This window comes from Procambarus clarkii, chromosome 94, assembly GCF_040958095.1.
Source record: "Procambarus clarkii isolate CNS0578487 chromosome 94, FALCON_Pclarkii_2.0, whole genome shotgun sequence".
NCBI lineage: Eukaryota > Metazoa > Arthropoda > Malacostraca > Decapoda > Cambaridae > Procambarus > Procambarus clarkii.
This window is the reverse complement of record NC_091243.1, coordinates 8,899,244-8,925,582: the sequence shown is the minus strand read 5'-3', so window position 1 is coordinate 8,925,582 and position 26,339 is coordinate 8,899,244. Positions and strand designations below refer to the sequence as shown.

Below are 26,339 nucleotides of genomic sequence, written 5' to 3'. Positions count from 1 at the left end.
TCAACTATGTATAATCATATACATAGTTGATTTGCATAGTTGATTCGCTATTTGCAGTTGATTTCTGCAAATAGCGAAATCAACTATATATTATTTCGCTATTTGCAGCTTTTTGGGTTACTCTTAAAAAAACTTGGGCTATGTACTCTGAAGAGCGTGTAAAACGAATTGGCCTATTTTTATTATATGTACGCGACTTGTATATGTTTATATACAAGTCATATAATGTATGAATGGACATATATGGCTGGATGGATATGAAAGGACACGTCCATTCTCTCGCGGCTAAATGGGCAGCGCTCGGGGGGTCGTAGTCCTAAGGGCCCGGGTTCGATTTCCGGCGGAGGCAGAAACAATTGGGCTTAGTTTCTTTAACTCTGATGTACCTGTTGACCTAGCAGTAAATAGGTACCTGGGAATTAGACAGCTGTTATAATCTGCTTCCTGTGGAAGCGTGCGTGTGTGTTTGTGTGTGTGTGTGTGTTTGTGTGTGTGTATGTGTATGTGTATGTGTGTGTGTGTGTGGAAGATAAATATAAATATAATAAAGGAAAAATACATTGGTTAGAAAGGCGGGGTCCAAGAGCTAACAGCTCGATACTACAGACACAAACACAAACAGTAAATACACCCCCATCCATGGAAAACAAAATGCATCCATTCTAACTACCAATATTATTATTAGAACAAAAAACAAGAGAAAAAGGTACGAGATGAGAAAAAATTTATTACTTTCATTCCTCGATTTACATATTTTAATTTAAATACAGAGCGCCCCCTGGAGCTCTCCAGAGGCCGGGGAGCACACGCGGGCCAAGAATTTAATAGGACCGCCAGGAAGGTACAACCGTCTGTGTGTTCAGGGATTAGGCGGAGGGGGATTTTTAGGTCTAAATAAATGTTACATCTGGATGGTCATTTCAAAGGCAATTTCGTCCGGCGAAGTTCATGTCTAACATTCAGAAATTTTGAACTCTTTGGTCCTCCGGATAGTTAGTTGTCCAGCTGTATGTTTCATACTAGGTAGAGGCCTGTTTTATTATACAATTTATTTTGTATTTCCCCGTATTTTATATATGGTTATATTTTGATATATCTTATTTGTGGATTCGACAAGGTCTTTGTTTCCGTGAGACTCTGGCATAGCCGATGGGGAGAGATAAAGACTCGTGTCTCGTCTCTTAAGACGAGAGACACAGCGATCTTGGGCCTTGTCTTGTGCTAAAATCGATATGGGTTCGGAATGTCAACATCGGGAAAGATGGTGGAGAATTCTGGGTCCCAACTCCACTTACAAGCCTCCGGAAGGAACCACAAGTTGGGGATCCCTTATCCGCATACGCAGTGTCCGGATAAACCGGGAGGGCCTCTTGGTGACTGAGATAGCTCTTAAGATTCTGAAGCAAATCTGGAACGTGATACAAGCTTAGCAAGGTTAGGTTAGAATCTGGTACAAGCTTAGCAAGGAAAAGCTTAGAATCTGGTACAAGCTTAACAAGGAAAAGCTTAGAATCTGGTACAAGCTTAACAAGGAAAAGCTTAGAACTTAGAACTCTATCAATTTTTACTTCAAAATCCACTCGCAAATTTAACAATATTTTCCTTCCTAAGCTTGTACCAGCTTAGGTATTAGGTACTCTTAGGCTTAGGTACAAGCTTAGGCTTGTACTCTAAGTACCAGCTTAGAGTACAAGCTTAGGAAGGAAAATATTGTTAAATCTGCGAGTGGATTTTGAAGTAAAAATTGATAGAGTTCTAAGTTCTAAGCTTTTCCTTGTTAAGCTTGTACCAGATTCTAAGCTTTTCCTTGCTAAGCTTGTACCAGATTCTAAGCTTTTCCTTGCTAAGCTTGTACCAGATTCTAAGCTTTTCCTTGTTAAGCTTGTACCAGATTCTAAGCTTTTCCTTGCTAAGCTTGTACCAGATTCTAACCTAACCTGGGTACTGACCTCTTTCCTGGGTACTCACCTCTCTCCTCTGGGTACTCACCTCTCTCCTGGGGTACTCACCTCTCTCCTGGGTACTCACCTCTCTCCTGGGGTACTCACCTCTCTCCTGGGTACTCACCTCTCTCCTGGGTACTCACCTCTCTCCTGGGGTACTCACCACCTTCCGGGGTACTCACCTAACTCCTGGGTACTCACCTCTCTCCTGGGGTACTCACCACCTTCCGGGGTACTCACCTCTCTCCTGGGTACTCACCTCTCTCCTGGGTACTCACCTCTCTCCTGGGGTACTCACCTCTCTCCTGGGTACTCACCTCTCTCCTGGGTACTCACCTCTCTCCTGGGGTACTCACCTCTCTCCTGGGTACTCACCTCTCTCCTGGGTACTCACCTCTCTCCTGGGTACTCACCTCTCTCCTGGGGTACTCACCTCTCTCCTGGGTACTCACCTCTCCCCTGGGTACTCACCTCTCTCCTGGGTACTCACCTCTCTCCTGGGTACTCACCTCTCTCCTGGGTACTCACCTCTCTCCTGGGGTACTCACCACCTTCCGGGGTACTCACCTAACTCCTGGGTACTCACCTCTTCTTCTGTACCTCCGGGGACACCTCCTTGCTCCTGCGGGCGGCGCCTCTGGCCATGGTAGCGGCGGCGGCGATGGCTGCCGAGCGGTCGTGCAGGCAGATGTTTCTCTCCAAGTTGGCTATGTTCTGCTCCACGTCGAGGAGCATCTGCTTGTCATCCTCACAGGGGCTCTCGTAGCCTCCCTCCTGTTCCACACTCCCTCCTCCATAGCCTTCCCAGAAACTTCCTCCTCCTCCTTCTTCTCCTCTGCCTGCTGTGCCTCTTCCTTCTCCTCCTCCTCCTCCTCCGGGCGGAGGTATATAGCGCGCCTCGAAGGAGATGAGAGTCTGCTGAGAAAAACATTTATTACTGGAAAGTTATTTTATGTGTTTATATATATATTTTTTGATGTGGAATATTTCAGATTTATAAAAAGTATGATGTACTGTCTCCGTCTAAATTTTTGTTCCCTCTCGCTACTTTCTTCTTTATCTCCCTCTCCGTTCTCTCCATCATTCCTTCCCTACCTTTATACTTTCATTTTATCTCACCTATTTGTGCTTGCAGGAGAGAGCGTAAGCTCTTGGACCCCGCCTTTCCTGCCACCGGTTGTCTAATGCCATGATTCCTAACCTATTTTTGTTACATAGTATCTACTTGTGAAATTTTAAAAAGGTGATCTCTCTTCTACAACCTGCTAATTAGGTATGTATTGTAAACATCTACTTTTTTCCCCACTGTCAATTCGGCTAAGTATTTTATATATCTCAATCATGTCTCCGCGCTCTCTTCTTTCTAGTGGGTTGGTTAAGTGCTTGCGTGTGTTGGCGTACGAGAGTGTTTTCCTCCAGTGTAAACAATATTTCTGACAAAAAGTCAAGGGAGAAGAGACAGGATGTAGACCAGAGGAAACCACACATTTAACAATACCCACACGTGCACAACTCCCTCCCCTCCACTGACGTGCATAACCCCCCTCCCCCTCACGTGCACACAACCCCACACCTAAACAACCCCATGACACGTGCATACATCCCCCCCTCCCTCCCCCGACCTGCACGCAACCATCCACACGTGAACACCCCCCCCCCCCACACAACACCACGTTCACAACCCCTACACAACACCATGTTCACAACCCCTACACAACACCACGTTCACAACCCCTACACAACACCACGTTCACAACCCCCCCTCCACACACACACACACACACACACACACACACACACACACACACACACACACACACACAGTGTCTTACGGAAGAATTTTTGCTTTTAATTTATGGCGCTCACACCACTAACACGATTTACACACTGTCATCATTGAATACCGTCGACCACTCTACCTAGTTGATCACACACACCGTCGACCACTCTACCTGGTTGATCAACACACACCGTCGACCACTCTACCTGGTTGATCAACACACACCGTCGACCACTCTACCTGGTTGATCAACACACACCGTCGACCACTCTACCTGGTTGATCAACACACACCGTCGACCACTCTACCTGGTTGATCACACACACCGTCGACCACTCTACCTGGTTGATCAACACACACCGTCGACCACTCTACCTAGTTGATCACACACACCGTCGACCACTCTACCTGGTTGATCAACACACACCGTCGACCACTCTACCTGGTTGATCACACACACCGTCGACCACTCTACCTGGTTGATCAACACACACCGTCGACCACTCTACCTGGTTGATCAACACACACCGTCGACCACTCTACCTGGTTGATCACACACACCGTCGACCACTCTACCTGGTTGATCAACACACACCGTCGACCACTCTACCTGGTTGATCACACACACCGTCGACCACTCTACCTGGTTGATCAACACACACCGTCGACCACTCTACCTGGTTGATCAACACACACCGTCGACCACTCTACCTGGTTGATCACACACACCGTCGACCACTCTACCTGGTTGATCACACACACCGTCGACTACTCTACCTTATTGATCACACACACCGTCGACCTCCTTGAGGTTACCTTGAGGTGCTTCCGGGGCTTAGTGTCCCCGCGGCCCGGTCGTCGACCAGGCCTCCTGGTTGCTGGACTGATCAACCAGGCTGATCAGTCCAGCAACCAGGAGGCCTGGTCGACTACCTGGTTGATCTACCTAGTTGATCACACACACACCGTCGAACACTACCTTATTGATCACACACCGTCGACCTCAAGAGATCATCGACGGCACTTGCATGATCGAACATACACACACACTGTGCCTAGACCAGAGGGCGGAGTAGTGAAGACCGTGGATGGCACTAGAGCAGGGATTGGGAGATTTGTTGTTGTATCAGATTTAGCTACTCAGAACGAAGTGTCCATGTAGCACGGGCTATGGTGAGCCCGTGACCAAGGCTTGGGGGAGCAGGTGCACACTTTTATACTGGCGCCGGATACTCCTATCATCTCAGCTTCTGACGTAGTGACGTATCACCTCCCATTTCCTTCCCATCCTTGGCACTATTTTTTGGGGGGTAATCTCCCCTTTCCATCATATTTTGGTGCCTTCCCTTCTCAACCCCTTTGGTTGTTAGCTCATTTTCCAATCCTGTATGCCCTACCCTTCACTACCTTCCCAACCCTTCACCACCTTCCTTCTTCTGCACCTAAGAGGTCGAAAATCCTTAAATCACAGGATTTGGGCCGACTTCGACTGGCCAATGACACACACACACACACTACCACCCCACCCCAGGTACCATGTGTGAAAGTTGAGAGAGACTAGCCGCTAGCCTTTGGCCTACTACTACGGACAGAAACAATTAATCTATTATATAGGAGTAAATGTTGTATTTTAAAATATTATGAGTTAATATATACCTAGCTTAGCATTTTAATTACGTCTGTTGTAAAATATGTCACGTTCGCGGATTACAATTTATTATATTGTCCGATACGGAAGATATAATTTGTGTATGAATTTAATTGGATATTGTATATTTATTTTATGCTTCATATGCAGGGGGGGGGGGGGGTGTAGCTTACACTTGTGGGATGTATAAGTGGGGAGCAATATTATATCCGCCCCAGGGGGGGGGGTGTAGCTTACACTTGTGGGATGTATAAGTGGGGAGCAATATTATATCCGCCCCAGGGGGGGGGGGTGTAGCTTACACTTGTGGGATGTATAAGTGGGGAGCAATATTATATCCGCCCCAGGGGGGGGGTGTAGCTTACACTTGTGGGATGTATAAGTGGGGAGCAATATTATATCCGCCCCAGGGGGGGGGGTGTAGCTTACACTTGTGGGATGTATAAGTGGGGAGCAATATTATATCCGCCCCAGGGGGGGGGGTGTAGCTTACACTTGTGGGATGTATAAGTGGGGAGCAATATTATATCCGCCCCAGGGGGGGGGGTGTAGCTTACACTTGTGGGATGTATAAGTGGGGAGCAATATTATATCCGCCCCAGGGGGGGGGGGTGTAGCTTACACTTATGGGATGTATAAGTGGGGAGCAATATTATATCCGCCCCAGGGGGGGGGGGTGTAGCTTACACTTGTGGGATGTATAAGTGGGGAGCAATATTATATCCGCCCCAGGGGGGGGGGTGTAGCTTACACTTGTGGGATGTATAAGTGGGGAGCAATATTATATCCGCCCCAGGGGGGGGGTGTAGCTTACACTTGTGGGATGTATAAGTGGGGAGCAATATTATATCCGCCCCAGGGGGGGGGGTGTAGCTTACACTTGTGGGATGTATAAGTGGGGAGCAATATTATATCCGCCCCAGGGGGGGGGGTGTAGCTTACACTTGTGGGATGTATAAGTGGGGAGCAATATTATATCCGCCCCAGGGGGGGGGTGTAGCTTACACTTGTGGGATGTATAAGTGGGGAGCAATATTATATCCGCCCCAGGGGGGGGGGTGTAGCTTACACTTGTGGGATGTATAAGTGGGGAGCAATATTATATCCGCCCCAGGGGGGGGGGTGTAGCTTACACTTGTGGGATGTATAAGTGGGGAGCAATATTATATCCGCCCCAGGGGGGGGGGTGTAGCTTACACTTGTGGGATGTATAAGTGGGGAGCAATATTATATCCGCCCCAGGGGGGGGGGGGTGTAGCTTACACTTGTGGGATGTATAAGTGGGGAGCAATATTATATCCGCCCCAGGGGGGGGGGTGTAGCTTACACTTGTGGGATGTATAAGTGGGGAGCAATATTATATCCGCCCCAGGGGGGGGGGTGTAGCTTACACTTGTGGGATGTATAAGTGGGGAGCAATATTATATCCGCCCCAGGGGGGGGGGTGTAGCTTACACTTGTGGGATGTATAAGTGGGGAGCAATATTATATCCGCCCCAGGGGGGGGGGTGTAGCTTACACTTGTGGGATGTATAAGTGGGGAGCAATATTATATCCGCCCCAGGGGGGGGGGGGTGTAGCTTACACTTGTGGGATGTATAAGTGGGGAGCAATATTATATCCGCCCCAGGGGGGGGGGGTGTAGCTTACACTTGTGGGATGTATAAGTGGGGAGCAATATTATATCCGCCCCAGGGGGGGGGGTGTAGCTTACACTTGTGGGATGTATAAGTGGGGAGCAATATTATATCCGCCCCAGGGGGGGGGGTGTAGCTTACACTTGTGGGATGTATAAGTGGGGAGCAATATTATATCCGCCCCAGGGGGGGGGGGTGTAGCTTACACTTGTGGGATGTATAAGTGGGGAGCAATATTATATCCGCCCCAGGGGGGGGGGGTGTAGCTTACACTTGTGGGATGTATAAGTGGGGAGCAATATTATATCCGCCCCAGGGGGGGGGGTGTAGCTTACACTTGTGGGATGTATAAGTGGGGAGCAATATTATATCCGCCCCAGGGGGGGGGGTGTAGCTTACACTTGTGGGGTGTATAAGTGGGGAGCAATATTATATCCGCCCCAGGGGGGGGGGTGTAGCTTACACTTGTGGGATGTATAAGTGGGGAGCAATATTATATCCGCCCCAGGGGGGGGGGTGTAGCTTACACTTGTGGGATGTATAAGTGGGGAGCAATATTATATCCGCCCCAGGGGGGGGGGGTGTAGCTTACACTTGTGGGGTGTATAAGTGGGGAGCAATATTATATCCGCCCCAGGGGGGGGGGTGTAGCTTACACTTGTGGGATGTATAAGTGGGGAGCAATATTATATCCGCCCCAGGGGGGGGGGTGTAGCTTACACTTGTGGGATGTATAAGTGGGGAGCAATATTATATCCGCCCCAGGGGGGGGGGTGTAGCTTACACTTGTGGGATGTATAAGTGGGGAGCAATATTATATCCGCCCCAGGGGGGGGGGTGTAGCTTACACTTGTGGGATGTATAAGTGGGGAGCAATATTATATCCGCCCCAGGGGGGGGGGTGTAGCTTACACTTGTGGGATGTATAAGTGGGGAGCAATATTATATCCGCCCCAGGGGGGGGGGTGTAGCTTACACTTGTGGGATGTATAAGTGGGGAGCAATATTATATCCGCCCCAGGGGGGGGGGGTGTAGCTTACACTTGTGGGATGTATAAGTGGCGAGCAATATTATATCCGCCCCAGGGGGGGGGGTGTAGCTTACACTTGTGGGATGTATAAGTGGGGAGCAATATTATATCCGCCCCAGGGGGGGGGGTGTAGCTTACACTTGTGGGATGTATAAGTGGGGAGCAATATTATATCCGCCCCAGGGGGGGGGGTGTAGCTTACACTTGTGGGATGTATAAGTGGGGAGCAATATTATATCCGCCCCAGGGGGGGGGGTGTAGCTTACACTTGTGGGATGTATAAGTGGGGAGCAATATTATATCCGCCCCAGGGGGGGGGGTGTAGCTTACACTTGTGGGATGTATAAGTGGGGAGCAATATTATATCCGCCCCAGGGGGGGGGGTGTAGCTTACACTTGTGGGATGTATAAGTGGGGAGCAATATTATATCCGCCCCAGGGGGGGGGGTGTAGCTTACACTTGTGGGATGTATAAGTGGGGAGCAATATTATATCCGCCCCAGGGGGGGGGGTGTAGCTTACACTTGTGGGATGTATAAGTGGGGAGCAATATTATATCCGCCCCAGGGGGGGGGTGTAGCTTACACTTGTGGGATGTATAAGTGGGGAGCAATATTATATCCGCCCCAGGGGGGGGGGTGTAGCTTACACTTGTGGGATGTATAAGTGGGGAGCAATATTATATCCGCCCCAGGGGGGGGGGTGTAGCTTACACTTGTGGGGTGTATAAGTGGGGAGCAATATTATATCCGCCCCAGGGGGGGGGGTGTAGCTTACACTTGTGGGATGTATAAGTGGGGAGCAATATTATATCCGCCCCAGGGGGGGGGGTGTAGCTTACACTTGTGGGTGTATAAGTGGGGAGCAATATTATATCCGCCCCAGGGGGGGGGGTGTAGCTTACACTTGTGGGATGTATAAGTGGGGAGCAATATTATATCCGCCCCAGGGGGGGGGGTGTAGCTTACACTTGTGGGATGTATAAGTGGGGAGCAATATTATATCCGCCCCAGGGGGGGGGTGTAGCTTACACTTGTGGGGTGTATAAGTGGGGAGCAATATTATATCCGCCCCAGGGGGGGGGGTGTAGCTTACACTTGTGGGATGTATAAGTGGGGAGCAATATTATATCCGCCCCAGGGGGGGGGTGTAGCTTACACTTGTGGGATGTATAAGTGGGGAGCAATATTATATCCGCCCCAGGGGGGGGGTGTAGCTTACACTTGTGGGATGTATAAGTGGGGAGCAATATTATATCCGCCCCAGGGGGGGGGTGTAGCTTACACTTGTGGGATGTATAAGTGGGGAGCAATATTATATCCGCCCCAGGGGGGGGGGGTGTAGCTTACACTTGTGGGATGTATAAGTGGGGAGCAATATTATATCCGCCCCAGGGGGGGGGGTGTAGCTTACACTTGTGGGATGTATAAGTGGGGAGCAATATTATATCCGCCCCATAACAAAAGACAATCCCGAGAGCTATATTTAGGTTGACGCTACGGTTGTTAAAGTGGAGGAACTCTTGTAGCGCACAGTTTGGTCGCTGGGAGGCGGTGGGGCGTTGTCTCTGTCTGTCTGTCTGTCTGTCTCTCTCTCTCTCTCTCTGTCTGTCTCTCTCTCTCTCTGTCTCTGTCTCTGTCTCATCTCGTCTTTGTGTCAGCCTGCCTGTCAGCCTGCCTGTCCTGTGTCAAACGTCAGTGTTCCCGTCAGGAAGCCGACCACCCCAGACCAGCACGACGCTGCACCTGCCAGCCACGGGGCGCCCTTCCCTCACCGGCCGCAGCCATACTATGGGGCTCCTGTACATGTGGGTCTCGTAGCACCAGCATCCCAAGGTCGTCCCCATTCCTCCTCTCTCTCTCTCTCTCTCTCTCGCATCTTTCCCTCCGCATCACCCTCACCCATTATCTCACGGCATATCTCATTCCGGTTTCATCCACGAATTTCTGCCCATCGTCTGTCTATTCATCATTCTGCCCGTCTGTCTTCCTCCGTATCTTCAGGAGTCGTCCAATACTCCGGCAGCGCCACCTGCACCATCGCTCACATTTATTGGCATCCCCATTACCTACCTCCGACAATACCTAGCCTTGGAGGAAAAAGAAAAACGCATTTTCATGCAAAGTTGATGCCTCGACTCCATCCAACATTCTGGCTGCTAACGAGAAAACGATAATGCGAAGGGACACGTGGGTGTGTGGCGCCGTGGCAGCGGAGGCACCGGAACCGTAAACGGTGGGCCAAGAAGTTTAGGCAAAATTTGATGCTCCATTTACCAAGTGGAAGAATGAGGAAGTAGGAGCAGGGGCGGAGTCTGAGACGTGACTGTGTGCCAGGAGAAGGTTGTTGGCTCGTGTGCCCGCTTGTTAGTGTGAGCTGAGAGGAGGTTGTTCGCTAGTCTGCGTTCCTGGGCCGGGGGTAGCGAGGGAATTATCACGAGAAAGCGCCAAGCCATTACGACTATGTAGCACTTGGATGGGGTCAGGATAAGGATTTGGGATGGGGTAAGGGAGAAAGGAATGGTGCCCAACCATTTGAAAGGTCCGGTGGATTGAACGCCGACCTGCATGAAGCAAGACCGTCGCTCTACCGTCGAGCCCAAGTGGTTGGGTGCCCGTAAGTGCGCGTCAAGGAATGTTTGCCAATTAGTGTGTGCTGTCGAGTGATCGCTGCATGCTAGTTTGCACGAAAATAGTTCGTTCTCTAGTTTACAGTAGAGTGAGACTGGGCGCCAGGAGTGTGCGTCAGGGAGAAGGTCGCTAAATACTGTTCATGTGGAGGAAAAGAAGCACCGAGTCTTGTCGCGAGGAAGACACATTAGGCTTCATTTAAATATAGCTATTACGGGCCCCAAGTTATTGCCCTTGCCGGAACTCTCTTATAATGAGCGTTGACGTTATCTCCGGTGAGGTCACTGAGGACCCGTCCCACTCACGTCCTGGGGCCAGATTCACGAAGCAGTTACGCAAGTATATACGAACGTGTACATCTTTCCTCAATCTTTGACGGCTTTGGTTATATTTATTAAACAGTTTACAAGCATGAAAACTTGCCAATCAACTATTGTTATTGTTATAAACAGCCTCCTGGTGCTTCGGAGCTCATTAACTATTTAATAATTGTAAACAAAGCCGCCAAATATTCAGAAAAGATGTTCAGGTTCGTGTTTGCGTAACTCCTTCGTGAATCTGGCCCCAGCCATACAGCCAAGGCCCTTCACTCACGACCTATCAAGTAGGCAAATGGTCACAGCCAAATAGTCTCTTAACTCAGTATAAAACCAAATACTTAGCCAATGCAGTCATGCCAAGTTGTCGTCGTGTCCCGAGAAATAACTTCACCTCCGCCCATCTATAATTCATCACAGTGCTGTTACGTCGCTACAACGTTAAAAAAAACGTTAAAGAGACTTTAAACATTACGTTGTGGCTACGTCGTGTAGTTACTGGGAAGGAACCACAGGAAAGTGCTTAAAAGACTTCGAGCAATTGTTTATGTAATAATCTAAGATGAGGTCTGATAAAGACCTTTTGTGCCCTCTGTAATGCTTATATGCGCTGCCGCTCACAGGATGAGTATGGGGTGCACAATAAACTAGCCGCTTTCGGCGGCAACAATCAATCAAAATCAGAACTTCGAGACACGGTATTCCAGAAGCAGCTTAGTGTGGACTGGCTCAAGCGTCCGCTAATGTAATGGTCTCTCCCTCGCCTGATAGCTGTTGACAATGTTTGCAGAAATGGTAATTGGTTGCACCGTATGGTATTACACGAACCTAATCATGGTATTGCAAAGATTGATGCAGAGGATTGGAGAGGGGGGAGGGGAAAAGAAAGGAGAAGGGGAGGGAAACGGAAGGATTAGGAGAGGGGAGAGAAAAGGGGAGAGGATGCATGAGTAGGGAAGAGCGACGACAGGTTATACACAAAGGATCAATTCGTTATGTCACATATGTCTTTGCCATTAAAGGGGTTCGTTCAGCGTATTTATTTAGGATGTTCGGATTTATTTATTTATTTAGTATTTAGGATGTTCGGCATCCTAAAGATGTTGGGATGTCGCTCTGAAGGTATTTGGTACGGTGTTCCCAAGAGATTGGGTCAGGGGATCCCCTAGAGATTAGATCATGGGTCCCAAAGAGACTAGATCAGGGGTCCCAAAGAGATTGAATCAGGGGTCCCAAAGAGACTGGATCAGGGGTCCCAAAGAGACTGCATCAGGGGTCCCAAAGAGATTGGATCAGGGGTCCCAAAGAGATTGGATCAGGGGGTCCCAAAGAGACTGGGTCAGGGGTCCCAAAGAGATTGGGCCAGGGATCTCCGAAGACTTCCATTCCCGTCTTCAAAGAAATTAGTCATTGCCATCAAGAAAAACTTCCTTCAGGGCATCAAACCCTACTTCTCAAGGCGTGGTGTTTCCTGACTTACGGGTCTGGGATTAAGTTCTATAAAAGCTACGTAATTCTCCCTGCAGGAAAGAACTTACGCTTTTGTTTCAGAGTTATATCCTCCGATTAAATCCTCTTTTATAAGGGTTAAATCCCCTTTCCCAGGGAGTTCAACTCTAAAACTTGGGGAAAAGCCTTCCCAGGCAAAAATCTACGTGAACTAAAGGGGTTTGCGTATCTATAATACTTATATACTTTTTTTTTCTAATAATCAAAAAGTTTTTAGTGTTTGTCAATAATTATGGTGTTGGGGATGAGGGGAAAATGGAGATGGAGAAAACATGAAGAAAGAGGGAAGATAGAAAGAAAAATGGGGGAAAAAATATGTTTTGCTTCAGTAATGAAGTTTTTTGTCACTGTTGACATAATTTCCCGGTTTAGTCAACAGGGGAAAATTCCCCCGTTTCACCTCCCTGAGTTTCTGACCGTAGCAGCACGAGGTACAAGGCCTCGCTAAATAAACAATGAACAGTCATATTGATCGTTGCACGAGAGGTGCACACGGCTACACTAGTCTTACACACACACACACGCACATGTACACGCACATGTACACACACACACACGTGTGTGCATCTCTAGCTCTTTACGTCGCTGAAAGACAGAAAAACTCGGGGAGACATGATCACCACATACTCTCAGATGATCACCTTGTCTACCATGACAATTCTCAGGGGAATTGACAGGGTAGACAAGGATGGATTATTTAACACGGGTGGTACACGCACAAGGGGACACAGGTGGAAACTGAGTATCCAAATGAGCCACAGGGACGTTAGAAAGATTTTTTTTTCAGTGTAAGAGTAGTTAGTAAATGGAATGCATTAGGCAGTGATGTGGTGGAGGCTGACTCCATACACAGTTTCAAATGTAGATATGATAGAGCCCAGTAGGCTCAGGAATCTGCACACCAGTTGATTGACGGTTAAGAGGTCAAAGAGCAAAAAACTCTTTGACCAAAGAGACTTTGGTCAGAGCTCTTTGGCACACACTTTGGTCAGAGCTCTTTGGCTCTGACCAAAGAGCCAAAGCTCCACCCCTTGCAAGCGCAACTAGGTGAGTACACACACACACACTTTCGGTCATGCACATTTCATACTATGAAAACGATCTTGGGATTAATATCATACCGCATCTTCCCCCTATGACTGTTTAAATCAACCTGTTAACATCAGCTGCAGGTGTAATAACGCCTTCAGACACCTGTTGAAATTTTTCATGACTTTGTGTAACATACGTCAGCCTAGTTCTTGAAGGTGCGGCGCCAGCATTGAGGAATTTATGAGAACGTGCCGAGGCAATAAGCTGTTACTTGGAAAGGGAATGAGGGCTGGATTGGAGCTGGGATATGAGGAGAAGGGTGAAGGAATGTACCCCCACGAACACGTTCACGGACCTTCCTGGTCATACATTCATGGACCATCACGAACACACACACACGGACACCTCACGGACCCTGGCGGACCCTTACGGACCCTTACGGACCCTCACAGATCCTCACGGACCCTCACGGACCCTCACAGATCCTCACGGACCCTCACATATCCTTCACGGACCCGCACAAACCCTCACGGACCCTCACGGACCCCTCACGGACCTTCACGGACCCCTCACGGACCCTCACGGGCCCGCACGGACCCTCACGGACCCTTCACGGACCCTTCACAGACCCTTCACGGACCCCTCACGGACCTTCAAGGACCATTACGGACCCTTCATGGACCCTCACGGACCCTTCACAGACCCTTCACGGACCCTTATGGACCCCTCACGCACCCTTCACAGACCCTCACGGACCCCTCACGGACCTTCACGGACCCTCACGGACCTTCAAGGACCCTCACGGACCCTCACGGACCCTTCACGGACCCTCACGAACCCTTCACGGACCCTCACGAACCCTCACGGACCCCTCACGGACCCTTCACGGACCCTCACGGACCCTTCACGGACCCTCACGGACCCTCTCGAACCCTCACGGACCCTCACGAACCCTTCACGGACCCTTCACGGACCCTCACGGACCCTCACGGACCCTCACGGACACGCACGTACCCTTCACGGACCCTCACGAACCCTTCACAGACCCTTCACGGACCCTCACGAACCCTTCACGGACCCTCACGAACCCTTCACGGACCCTCACGAACCCTTCACGGACCCTCACGAACCCTTCACGGACCCCTCACGGACCCTCACGGACCCCTCACGGACCCTCACGGACACGCACGTACACACATCACTAATTAGTCTCTCCCCAGGGAATATATAACCTTAAGGGCGTTAACATTCCTTTTGATGTTAAATGTCACTGGCTTGATTACCTGTGTGTGTGTATTTACTATTTGTATTTACTATTTGTGTCTGCAGAATGGAGCTATTAGCTCTTGGACCCCGCCTTTCTAATTTATTTTTTTCTCTATTATAACTACTACATATAGTTTCTCTCTAACACACTCACACATCCCCAGGAAGCAGCCCGTGGCAGCTGTCTAACTCCCAGGTACCTACTTACTGAAAGGTGAACATCAGGGTGAAACATTGCCCATTTGTTTCTGCCTCCGCGGGGAATCGAACCTGAGCCCCTTAGGACTACGACAACCGAGCGCTGTTCACTCTGCCGCGAGGCCTCCCTGTGTGTGTGTGTGTGCGTGTGTGTGTGTGTATGTGTGTGTGCGTGTGCGTGTGTGTACTCAGCTAGTTGTGCTTGCAGGGGGGTTGAGCTTCAACTCTTTGGTCCCGCCTCTCAACTGTCACTCGGTGTACAGGTTCTTGAGCGAAACGGGTTTTATCGTGCTTCTATTTGTTAATTCTTTTCGTGTGTTGTGAGAGTGCGTGCGTGGGACGGTGAGCAAGCAAGAAGAACACATAGAAGTGCGTGTGGCAGCAGCAGCAGGTGTGAGCTGTTCGTCGTTCGTGTAGCACGCACCCCCCGACCTGCTGCACGCACGCACGCTATGCCCCCCCCCCGTCCACACAAAGTGGCACTTGCCCACCTTCTACACTACACACCTGTTCCTTTGTGACAGCTCTCCTGTCTACCTGTCCTCCCACACACACACACACACAAACACACACACACACACAGGCTGACTCTATACACAGTTTCAAATGTAGATATGATAGAGCCCAGTAGGCTCAGGAATCTGTACACCAGTTGATTGACGGTTGAGAGGCGGGACCAAAGAGCCAGAGCTCAACCCCCGCAAGCACAACTAGGTGAGTACACACCCACACACACACACATCCAAGAGTCAATGCTCGATCCTGCAGGCACAAATAGATGAGTACACACAAACACAAACACAAACACAAACACAAACACACACACACACACACACACACACACACACACACACACACACACACACACACCTGGACAAGCTTGTTGTTGGCGTCAGTCATGTGGTCCGTGACTACTAAGGTTCCCTCGCCCACCAGCCGCTGAAGGACGAGGGAGTAGGTGGCCACACTCCTGTTGCTGAAGTACTTATTGAACACCTGCAGCTGCACCTGCACTTCCTCTCCAGGCTCCACGCACCGGCCCACCGGCCACTCCAACACCTGCAACGGACACAACATGTGTTAAACACCCTAAATATCTACCCCTTCACACAATGGGCAATTCAACATATGCTGCTTAAACAACTTGTAACAAGACAGTATTGAACAAATCCACTAGGGTGGTTATCTTGAGGTTATCTTGAGATGATTTCGGGGCTTTTTGGTGTCCCCGCGGCCCGGTCCTCGACCAGGCCTCCACCCCCCAGGAAGCAGCCCGTGACAGCTGACTAACACCCAGGTACCTATTTTACTGCTAGGTAACAGGGGCATAGGGTGAAAGAAACTCTGCCCCTCGTGACGAGGATTCGAACCTGCGTCCGAGAGCATCCCAGACGCTGCCTTAATCGACTGAGCTACGACATGGTAAAAAAAAAGAGTTGAAACCGAAGTTCTACTGACATAGTCAACTCTTTTTGACCATGTCGTAGCTCAGTCGATTAAGGCAGCGTCTGGGATGCTCTAAGACGCAGGTTCGAATCCTCGTCACGGCCCTTGTGGATTTGTTCATTTGATGCATCACGCTATTGTGATTTCTGTGTGTTAAGACAATACTGGTGATGTAGAGCTTACAGTTGACAAGTTGTGGGAGGGTGGAACACCTCTGGTGCAAGTGTAGGGACCCATAGCCTCGGAGAAGAAAATAAAGAGTATTCAGAGAAGACCGTGTGGATTCTCACTGAACACCTTAATATTTTCTTCTTCTACCATCCCCTATTCTTTTGTATATGGCATTAAAGATGTGTTGTTGTTTAAGATTCGCTACTTGGAACAAAAAGTTCCAAGTAGCACGGGCTATGGTGAGCCCGTTGTGGACTTACCTGGCACAGGAGCGGGGCTGTAACTGGCAAAAGATATTGTTGTTGTTGTTATAGATTCAGCTATTCGGAACAAGTTCCAAGTAGCCCGGGCTATGGTGAGCCCGTAACTTACCTGGCACAGGAGCGGGGCAAGTAGCACGGGCTATGGTGAGCCCGTAACTTACCTGGCACAGGAGCGGGGCAAGTAGCACGGGCTATGGTGAGCCCGTAGTGGACTTACCTGGCACAGGAGCGGGGCAAGTAGCACGGGCTATGGTGAGCCCGTAGTGGACTTACCTGGCACAGGAGCGGGGCTGTCACAAAAGATGTGCCAGAAGAGAACATTTATACCGCTGGGAAGTCGGGTACATACAGTTAGGTGAAGGAAAAGTCTAAACTAAGGAGCAAAGCCTGGGGTCAAAAAGTAAACATAGAAAGGTTAGTCAGGTGAGTAGAACTCGGGTGAGCGTAGTAGGCAGTGACGTGTTGGGCAGTGACGTGTTGGGCAGTGACGTGTTGGGCAGTGACGTGCTGGGCAGTGACATCACCGATGGGATCTTCGCGTTCTGTTCTTGCTCTCACTCTCATGGTGGGTAGAGTGCTCTCACTCTCATGGTGGGTAGAGTGCTCTCACTCTCATGGTGGGTAGAGTGCTCTCACTCTCATGGTGGGTAGAGTGCTCTCACTCTCATGGTGGGTAGAGTGCTCTCACTCTCATGGTGGGTAGAGTGCTCTCACTCTCATGGTGGGTAGAGTGCTCTCACTCTCATGGTGGGTAGAGTGCTCTCACTCTCATGGTGGGTAGAGTGCGCTCACTCTCATGGTGGGTAGCGTGAATAGTTCCGTAATTTAAGTATTTATTGTTCCACTATTATGAGAAGGGTTTCAAGAACTTGTAATCATCTTACATCTTGGAATCTCTCTACTATGTAGGTGTTTTTATTCAGAATTTTGATTGTTTCGATGTCATGGGGATTCTAGCATATGATTTTTAGGTATGCCTGATTGAAGATGACAGGTCAAACGCCTCGTCAGCTTGGTCGACGTCATACCTATGTACTTAGATTGAAGGTTACATCCTTCGTGGGGGCAAATGTACATATATACCACGTTTGACTGCTGTCAAGGCTTCTCAGTTGGCTTCGGACTGTTTATAATGAGGTTAAATTTCTTCTTTGATTTCTAGTATATGATGATGTCTATGTTTTTGGTTAATGGTTGTGCTTTTTAATCCTATAAGGATTATTTCTTTCATTATTCTTTCCACTTTATTATATTCCCTGTGCATAGTGGATTTGTAATATAATTTTATTGAAGGTGTTGTGGTTTCTGTTCTTGGTTCAGAACCGAGAATCTAACCAACCAAAGAGCCATTACCCAATCAGATCCGTTACAGTGGTATCACGTCTTCTGTAACTTTAGGCACGAAGCCCTTGTGATGCGAATTACATTATCTTGGTAGTCGAAGCCTGGGTCATGCTTGGCTTCCCTCGCATGTCACGGCGCCCCTAACTTTGTTCCTCGTGTGATCGAGGCGCTACGAACATATAGAGATGACTGAGACGGAGAGAGAGAGAGAGAGAGAGGCTTGAGAGGGAGAAGAGAGGAGAGAAACCGGTTGAGTGAGGGCCTTGGAGATCAATGGATGTAGAGTGCGAGTAACCTTGGAAGACAAGGGATAGACATAAAGGTTATCAAATGCGTCCTGATAGCACCAGTTACAGAGCTAGGGGGTGGGGAGGGAGTTGGAGATCTACAGGAGAGTGCATTCAAGAGAGGTCAGGTGAGCAAAGGTCAGGTGAGCAAAGGTCAGGTCAGCAGTTCAACACAGGACGGTGACTGACCTCGTCGAAGATGGCATCCTCCCCACAGTCCTCGGCCACTTGTGTGAACTGCGACACTCCTGAGGGAAGAGAGAAACACATTATTAAACACATGTTTTAATTAAACATTATTAAACACATGTGTTTAACACACAATAAACACTACATTTACCACATTGTCTCTACAATACATGTGATCTTACGTGTAAATTAAGAATATTGAATTATAAATATTAGCCTATTTATATGAATGAGACCGCAGCGTTTAGCAGAAAGTTCGTCAGAAATGCAAAGTGAACTTTCTTGTTAAAACAAACTGAGCTTAATGAACTTGATAGCGTGTGACGGGAGAGCAAGATCTACCCAGCATCTCTAGTGGAAACTCATTACCTGCCTGTAACTCATCCACACGTAGGATAACTTGGGATATCCCCGTCATCCTCCAGAAGGAAGCCATTTGACCACCTTCCTGGGTTTTATATATCAGGTCCTCAATAGCCTAGGGTTTTGTCTTAGAGAGAGAGAGAGAGAGATATAATTAACATCCCTGCACATACCGTCACTCAACTCTAATTTTTAATCAACGAACTAAGGGAAAAGTTTTGTCCCCGGATAGATTCTGAGTGACGGCCTATTTTAATGTTTCTTAGTCATAAATAACGTGGATGTGTGTGTCCACCCCTTCCCTCAAGCTTCCTTCCCGCCCAAAGCCTCCTGCCTTCCCGCCGAAAAGCCTCCTGCCTTCCCGCCGAAAAGCCTCCTGCCTTCCCGCCCAAAAGCCTCCTGCCTTCCCGCCCAAAAGCCTCCTGCCTTCCCGCCCAAAAGCCTCCTGCCTTCCCGCCCAAAAGCCTCCTGCCTTCCCGCCCAAAAGCCTCCTGCCTTCCCGCCCAAAAGCCTCCTGCCTTCCCGCCCAAAAGCCTCCTGCCTTCCCGCCCAAAAGCCTCCTGCCTTCCCGCCCAAAAGCCTCCTGCCTTCCCGCCCAAAAGCCTCCTGCCTTCCCGCCCAAAAGCCTCCTGCCTTCCCGCCCAAAAGCCTCCTGCCTTCCCGCCCAAAAGCCTCCTGCCTTCCCGCCCAAAAGCCTCCTGCCTTCCCGCCCAAAAGCCTCCTGCCTTCCCGCCCAAAAGCCTCCTGCCTTCCCGCCCAAAAGCCTCCTGCCTTCCCGCCCAAAAGCCTCCTGCCTTCCCGCCCAAAAGCCTCCTGCCTTCCCGCCCAAAAGCCTCCTGCCTTCCCGCCCAAAAGCCTCCTGCCTTCCCGCCCAAAAGCCTCCTGCCTTCCCGCCCAAAAGCCTCCTGCCTTCCCGCCCAAAAGCCTCCTGCCTTCCCGCCCAAAAGCCTCCTGCCTTCCCGCCCAAAAGCCTCCTGCCTTCCCGCCCAAAAGCCTCCTGCCTTCCCGCCCAAAAGCCTCCTGCCTTCCCGCCCAAAAGCCTCCTGCCTTCCCGCCCAAAAGCCTCCTGCCTTCCCGCCCAAAAGCCTCCTGCCTTCCCGCCCAAAAGCCTCCTGCCTTCCCGCCCAAAAGCCTCCTGCCTTCCCGCCCAAAAGCCTCCTGCCTTCCCGCCCAAAAGCCTCCTGCCTTCCCGCCCAAAAGCCTCCTGCCTTCCCGCCCAAAAGCCTCCTGCCTTCCCGCCCAAAAGCCTCCTGCCTTCCCGCCCAAAAGCCTCCTGCCTTCCCGCCCAAAAGCCTCCTGCCTTCCCGCCCAAAAGCCTCCTGCCTTCCCGCCCAAAAGCCTCCTGCCTTCCCGCCCAAAGCCTCCTGCCTTCCCGCCCAAAAGCCTCCTGCCTTCCCGCCCAAAAGCCTCCTGCCTTCCCGCCCAAAGCCTCCTGCCTTCCCACCCAAAAGCCTCCTGCCTTCCCGCCCAAAAACCTCCTGCCTTCCCGCCCAAAAACCTCCTGCCTTCCCGCCCAAAAGCCTCCTGCCTTCCCGCCCAAAAACCTCCTGCCTTCCCGCCCAAAAGCCTCCTGCCTTCCCGCCCAAAAGCTTCTTCTCTCCCCCTGCACCCCGCTGCCTGTTCTATTGATCCCCAGGAGGCCCGCCCTCTTCACCTGCTTCGCTAAACTGTAATTATCCTCTGATGGTGTAATTGCTTGCGTCTTTTCTACTACACATCAGACCAATAATCATTTCAAGGGTCAATAATGTGAGGAGAGGACACGTCGCAGCTTCATGACTGAAGGACAAGTGCCCCCAGCCCCCCCCCCCCCCCCCCACCTCTCAACAAGTGAAGGCGGCCTAGGCGCAGTGATGATAACTGAAGAAGCATGCAGTTATCATCACGCAGAGACGTGATGATAACATGCAAGATTATGATGGAAATCGACAAAGGGATCAAAGAAGTAATTTTCAAAATATAGAGGAACGAGATACATTTATGGAAATTGGAATCGCAAATCAGTCACGGGGATGCCAGGAAGATTTTTATTTTGTTGTGAAAGTTGTAAAGGAAAGTAACGGGTAAAAGTACATAGATGAAGCCTAATGTAAACACCATTTCAAAGGCATATTTGGTAGGTTAAATACAAGGAAGAACGTCATTGAATTAACCAATCGATAGCTGGACTTGCAGCATAACATAGGGAAGCTTAGGAGCTGAAGCTCGACCCTGATTGTGCTTCTATGTGAATACATATATGTGTACTCTCCCACACACACACACACAAATACCATCCAATACCCAAGCTCAAATCAATACCTATAATCCCTGATCAACAAATCCCAACAGGTATCTGCAGCTCGTCAATATCATCAACAAACCCCCTCATCACAACCTCCCAATACCTCCCAACCCCCCTACCACAACATCACAACCCCTCACAACATCACGACAATTCCCCCACAATGACCACTCTTGATGTCTCCCCTCAACCACAATCCCAAGACCTCAAACACACACCAACAACACCATAACCTTCCAGTCTTGCCAGAAAGGATGTTGTTGTTGTTAAAGATTTAGCAACTCAGGACGAAGTGTCCATGTAGCACGGGCTATGGTGAGCCCGTAAAGTGAGGGGCTGGAGCGAGGAAGGAATATCGGCTCCGTTACCGACGCCTCGCTCCCGTTTGAGGTTATGGCCTGGTGCCCCGGCGAGTCCTTTGACGCCCTCGGGGCCTCAAACTTGTGTGAAATCTCTTGATGTTTGCGGCCAGTGTCAATAGCAATTTAGGAGCGGCGCTTCACGCAAGCACACACATTGATGTTTGTTGTTGTTCTTCCTTCGTTCAGAGAGAGAGAGAGAGAGAGAGAGAGAGAGAGAGAGAGAGAGAGAGAGAGAGAGAGAGAGAGAGAGAGAGAGAGAGAGAGAGAGAGAGAGAGAGAGAGAGAAAAAGAGAAAAGAGAAAAAAGAGAGGGGAGAGAGAAGGAGAGGGGAGAGAGGAGAGGGAGAGAGAGGAGAGGGAGAGAGGAGAGGGAAAGAGAGGAGAGGGAAAGAGGAGAAAGAGAGGAGAGAAAAAGGAAAGAGAGAAAAGGAGAGAGGGAGAGATAAAGAGAGAGACAGAGAGAGAGAGAAAGAGAGAGAAAGAGAAAAAGAGAGCCAAAGCAGCAATGACTTATTTCAGCCACTGAAAAAAGGAAAAAAAAAATATATATATATACCTTCACATAATCCCTCTTCCCCCCCCCCCCCCACACACATGTACAACAAGACCAGTAGATGGGACACCAGGAGCTAGATCGTACTTTTTCCCTCGTGATTAATACACAGGTATTGAGAGGTACGCACGCACGCGCGCACGCACTCCAAAGACACCTCGATCACCAGCTTAAACAGGTGAATACAAACAGGTAACGTACCCCCTGATTGTCTAAAACACACACACACACACACACACACACACACACACACACACACACACACACACACACACACAGACACACACACACACACACACACACACACACACACAGACGGGGCCATATGTGACGGCAATGTTGACGGGGGCTTCACAGTCAAGGCTTCTCTGATTGGTTATAATTACATAGGCTTTTATGTTGCCCTTATTGATCCAATTGATGTAATTATCATTATTAGTATTCGTTCTAATTATTATCTTGTGTATGTACAAAACACAGCCAATGAACGTTCTCTTAACAAAGTTTTCTATTTAAGTTGCTAATAAAACCTAACCTAACCGTCCTAGGCCTAATACAGTTCATATATGTACTACACTAGGCCTAGTAAAATTTAAGTTTGCTTTTTAGATTTATTTTTTCCGAACTCTTTATCAAGTGAATAGTAACAAATTCTACTTTCTAATTGTCCATTACGTCACTACATGTACGATGGACCACATGGTGATAAAGGATACCATTTAGACAGAGGATGGGTTGGTGCTTTCGTACACCAGGTTTTGCCTGGCCTTAGGGATATTTATTCGTCAAAATCCGGTGTTCTACTCCAGAGAGAACAAGTTGTTATGCTTCTCTCTCTCTCCCTCTCACCCCCTTTCTCTCTCACTCTCCCTCCCTGCCCCCCCCCCCTCTCTCTCTCTCTCTCTCTCTCTCTCTCTCTCTCTCTCTCTCTCCCCTGTCTCCCTTCCCGTCTCTGGTGTCTGATTCGTGGAAGGGATACATTAATTACATCCGTTATTCCAGTGGCCTTGACGGAGGAGTAATGAGAGCGGCAACTTGATCAGACGGTTTTAATAAAACTCCGACCTCATTACCCTCTTCATCCTCTGCTCTCTTACCCCTTCCCATATATCCCCTCTCCCTCTCCCTTCCTCCACGCCTTATCTACTCCATCCCCTTCCCTTGTATTCTCAGTTCTCTCTCTCTCTCTCTCTCTCTCTCTCTCTCTCTCTCTCTTTCTCTCTCTCCCTCTCTCACTCTCCCTTTTATCTGCTCTATAACAGTTTAATTCTTTACATAGTGGGAAATTGACACAACGGTCTAAGTTCCCAGCATATTCCGCCGCCGCCAGGAGGGCAGGCAGGCCGCCCGACTCCACCAGGAGGGCAGGCAGGCCGCCCAACTCCGCCAGGGCAGGCAGGCCGGCCGCCCAACTCCGCCAGGAGGGCAGGCAGGCCGCCCAACTCCGCCAGGGCAAGCATGCCGCCCAACTCCGCCAGGGGCAGGCAGGCAGGCCGCCCAACTCCGCCAGGAGGGCAGGCAGGCCGCCCAACTCCGCCAGGGCAAGCAGGCCGCCCAACTCCGCCAGGGGCAGGCAGGCAGGCCGCCCAACTCCGCCAGGGGCAGGCAGGCAGGCCGCCCAACTCCGCCAGGGGCAGGCAGGCAGGCCGCCCAACTCCGCCAGGGGCAGGCAGGCAGGCCGCCCAACAGGGGCAGGCAGGCAGGCCGCCCAACAGGGGCAGGCAGGCAGGCCGCCCCACTCGCCACCGTCTAGTCACGTACCTCGTCGCCATTTTGGAGCTGCTAAACCCGCCGCATTCGCCAAAATATCATTGGCCATAAACACCGAACGAGTTACAATTTACGATAACCATATATCGTGAGCGGCGGGATATCACTGCATCATTGAGGCTCTGTCCTGCTGCCCGCCAGGGACACCTCCTGCAAATTCATGTCAGTCTGCAATGTGTTTAATATACAATTCTGTTGAAGCGATCCCCCAAGAGCAACACTGCAATGGTTGTGTTCAACAGATCTATGGTCCAATAGCTTTTGTAAAATCTATTTGAAGGGTTTATGTTATTCCCAATAGACACGGATCATTAATAGAAGCTTATGTATATATTCAGAGAGAATTAACTCGCAGGAAAACATATTATCATCACTGCTTGAAACATTATATAAGGTAACTCATTTTCTTTCATATACACTGTACGTTGAACGTTTAATAATATTAGCTGTGAGGGGACATACCTGGAGTATACCTGTAGTTCTGGGTTCTGGGAGTTCTACCCTCCAATAAGCCTGGTATGACTTTTGATAACTTGATCCAGCAGACTGTTACTTGGAACGGCCCGCAGGCCCACATATTCACTATGACACTTGATGCTACTTGCAAGAACGTTCTGACTACGAATAACTATAACGAACATAAGTTATTCATTCTAACGAACGAATAACGTTCGTTCCTACTTGCAGGAACGTGTCAAATTCTTTCCTGCAGAGGTCCACTTGTTCCAACAATATTTCTTATGCTTGTTCCCCGTGATGGGGAACAAGCATAATGGTATTTGGTCAGTACGACAGCCTCGGTTCTTGCAGGTCGGCGTTCGATTCCTGACGGTTAAAGTGGTTGGACACTATCCCTTCCCTCTGTTCCACCCCAAATCCTCATCCTTTTCAAGTGCTACATGGCTGTAATGGCTTGATGTTCTCTGAAAGCCTAGATTACTCCACGCATCGTATCCAGACATCGGCGCAGAAAACAATTCCTTATCAAACTATATAAGATAATTTACATAATAAAACAACGATTAAGAACGTAATCGGCAAGAAAATATTGATTGCGGGGAGTCTAGAGACGCAGGTTCGATCCCATTTTACTGCCTCACTATTTTAACTAGCTATAGCATAATTTACACATGTTCGATCCAACCGCGATTGTTTACATCACTTGCGAATGACGCTTTTAAGTCCAATTCTACCAATTCTAAAATCATTGAAAGCCTTGTTGAGTGGCCCCCCGTTGCTTGGACAGGCTGGCAACGCTCATGGCCACCTTGGCTCTACATGGCACCGAAATATGGCAACGTAACAAGGCCTCTTACAACAAGCTGGCCCTACGAACACACGGGAGACATCTCCCGTCACGCAGGGTGCAGTCGCACCTCCGCAGATCTCCAGTATCAGCTCTTGATATTGGTGATGGCTCAAAAGGGCTACCACTTACGGGCTATTCATGCCCGTGCCACCTTTTGGGTGGCTTAATCTTCACCAATCAATCAATCCTACGAACGTGTCATCAGGAACTAGTAGACGAGACGCTCCGTAACACTAATATTTTGTATTTACTAACAAACAAAATTACAAATCTACTTCTTCTTGAGAGTAGATGTAGATTTGGAGTTCGGGAGGTCTACCCTCCCGAATTCCAAGTCTACTCGCCTATTTGTATTTCCGGGTAATGAGCCACGGTTCTTGGGTCCCGCCTCTCGACCCTTTATTAACCAAGGTGTTTGTTGGTTGGTATAGACCAAACTTTGCGTCTGGAGCAAATTTGCCGCAGAAACCACATCCCGAAAACACTAATAATTTTATAAAATAAGGTATTAGGAAGTTACAATTATTTAATAAAAAACTGATTTTAATGGGTATAATATTTACTGATCTGATAAATTCAATAGCATTTTTATTAAATAATTGTAAGTAAATATAGTAAATAAGTAATAGATCAGTAAATAAGTAAATTTACTGATATGATAAATACTGATTTATCAGATCAGTAAATATTATACCCATTAAAATCAAACCCATATAGAAGATAAATGAGAAACAAAAATTTTTTTTTTATAAATAATTATTTATAAATAAAGTAAAATTCAACATTAAGTAGCTAGCAAAGGCTTCTAATTCAATTAATCATATCCTAAGATTAAGCGTATGATTCAAAATACATTATACAACAGAAACGGTATTATTACCGATTATATTATACAACAACAACTGAATATATGTGACTTATAATATAACGAAGTGAAGTCTATACGTGAACAATATATTATTGAATAAGATCTATAAACACTGGATATATTACACAACAGAAATTCAA

The 26,339-nt window shown here is 48.9% G+C and overlaps 1 protein-coding gene across 5 annotated transcripts in view; it reads right to left on the bottom strand.

Annotated features, from left to right (window-relative positions):
* Nucleotides 1–26,339, bottom strand: part of LOC123747311 (otoferlin) — a 267,365-nt gene that overhangs the window by 116,269 nt on the left and 124,757 nt on the right. For 3 of the 5 annotated variants that reach the window (XM_069319727.1, XM_069319725.1, XM_069319728.1), the window contains exons 2-4: nt 18,692–18,750; nt 15,862–16,050; nt 2,530–2,858 (exon numbers count right to left, since the gene is read on the bottom strand). In XM_069319727.1, the coding sequence (XP_069175828.1) occupies nt 2,530–2,858; nt 15,862–16,050; nt 18,692–18,750 (577 nt within the window). Of the gene's footprint in view, nt 1–2,529; nt 2,859–4,702; nt 4,945–15,861; nt 16,051–18,691; nt 18,751–26,339 lie in introns of those variants that run through there. The other 2 variants (XM_069319729.1, XM_069319730.1) reach the window with 2 other exon arrangements.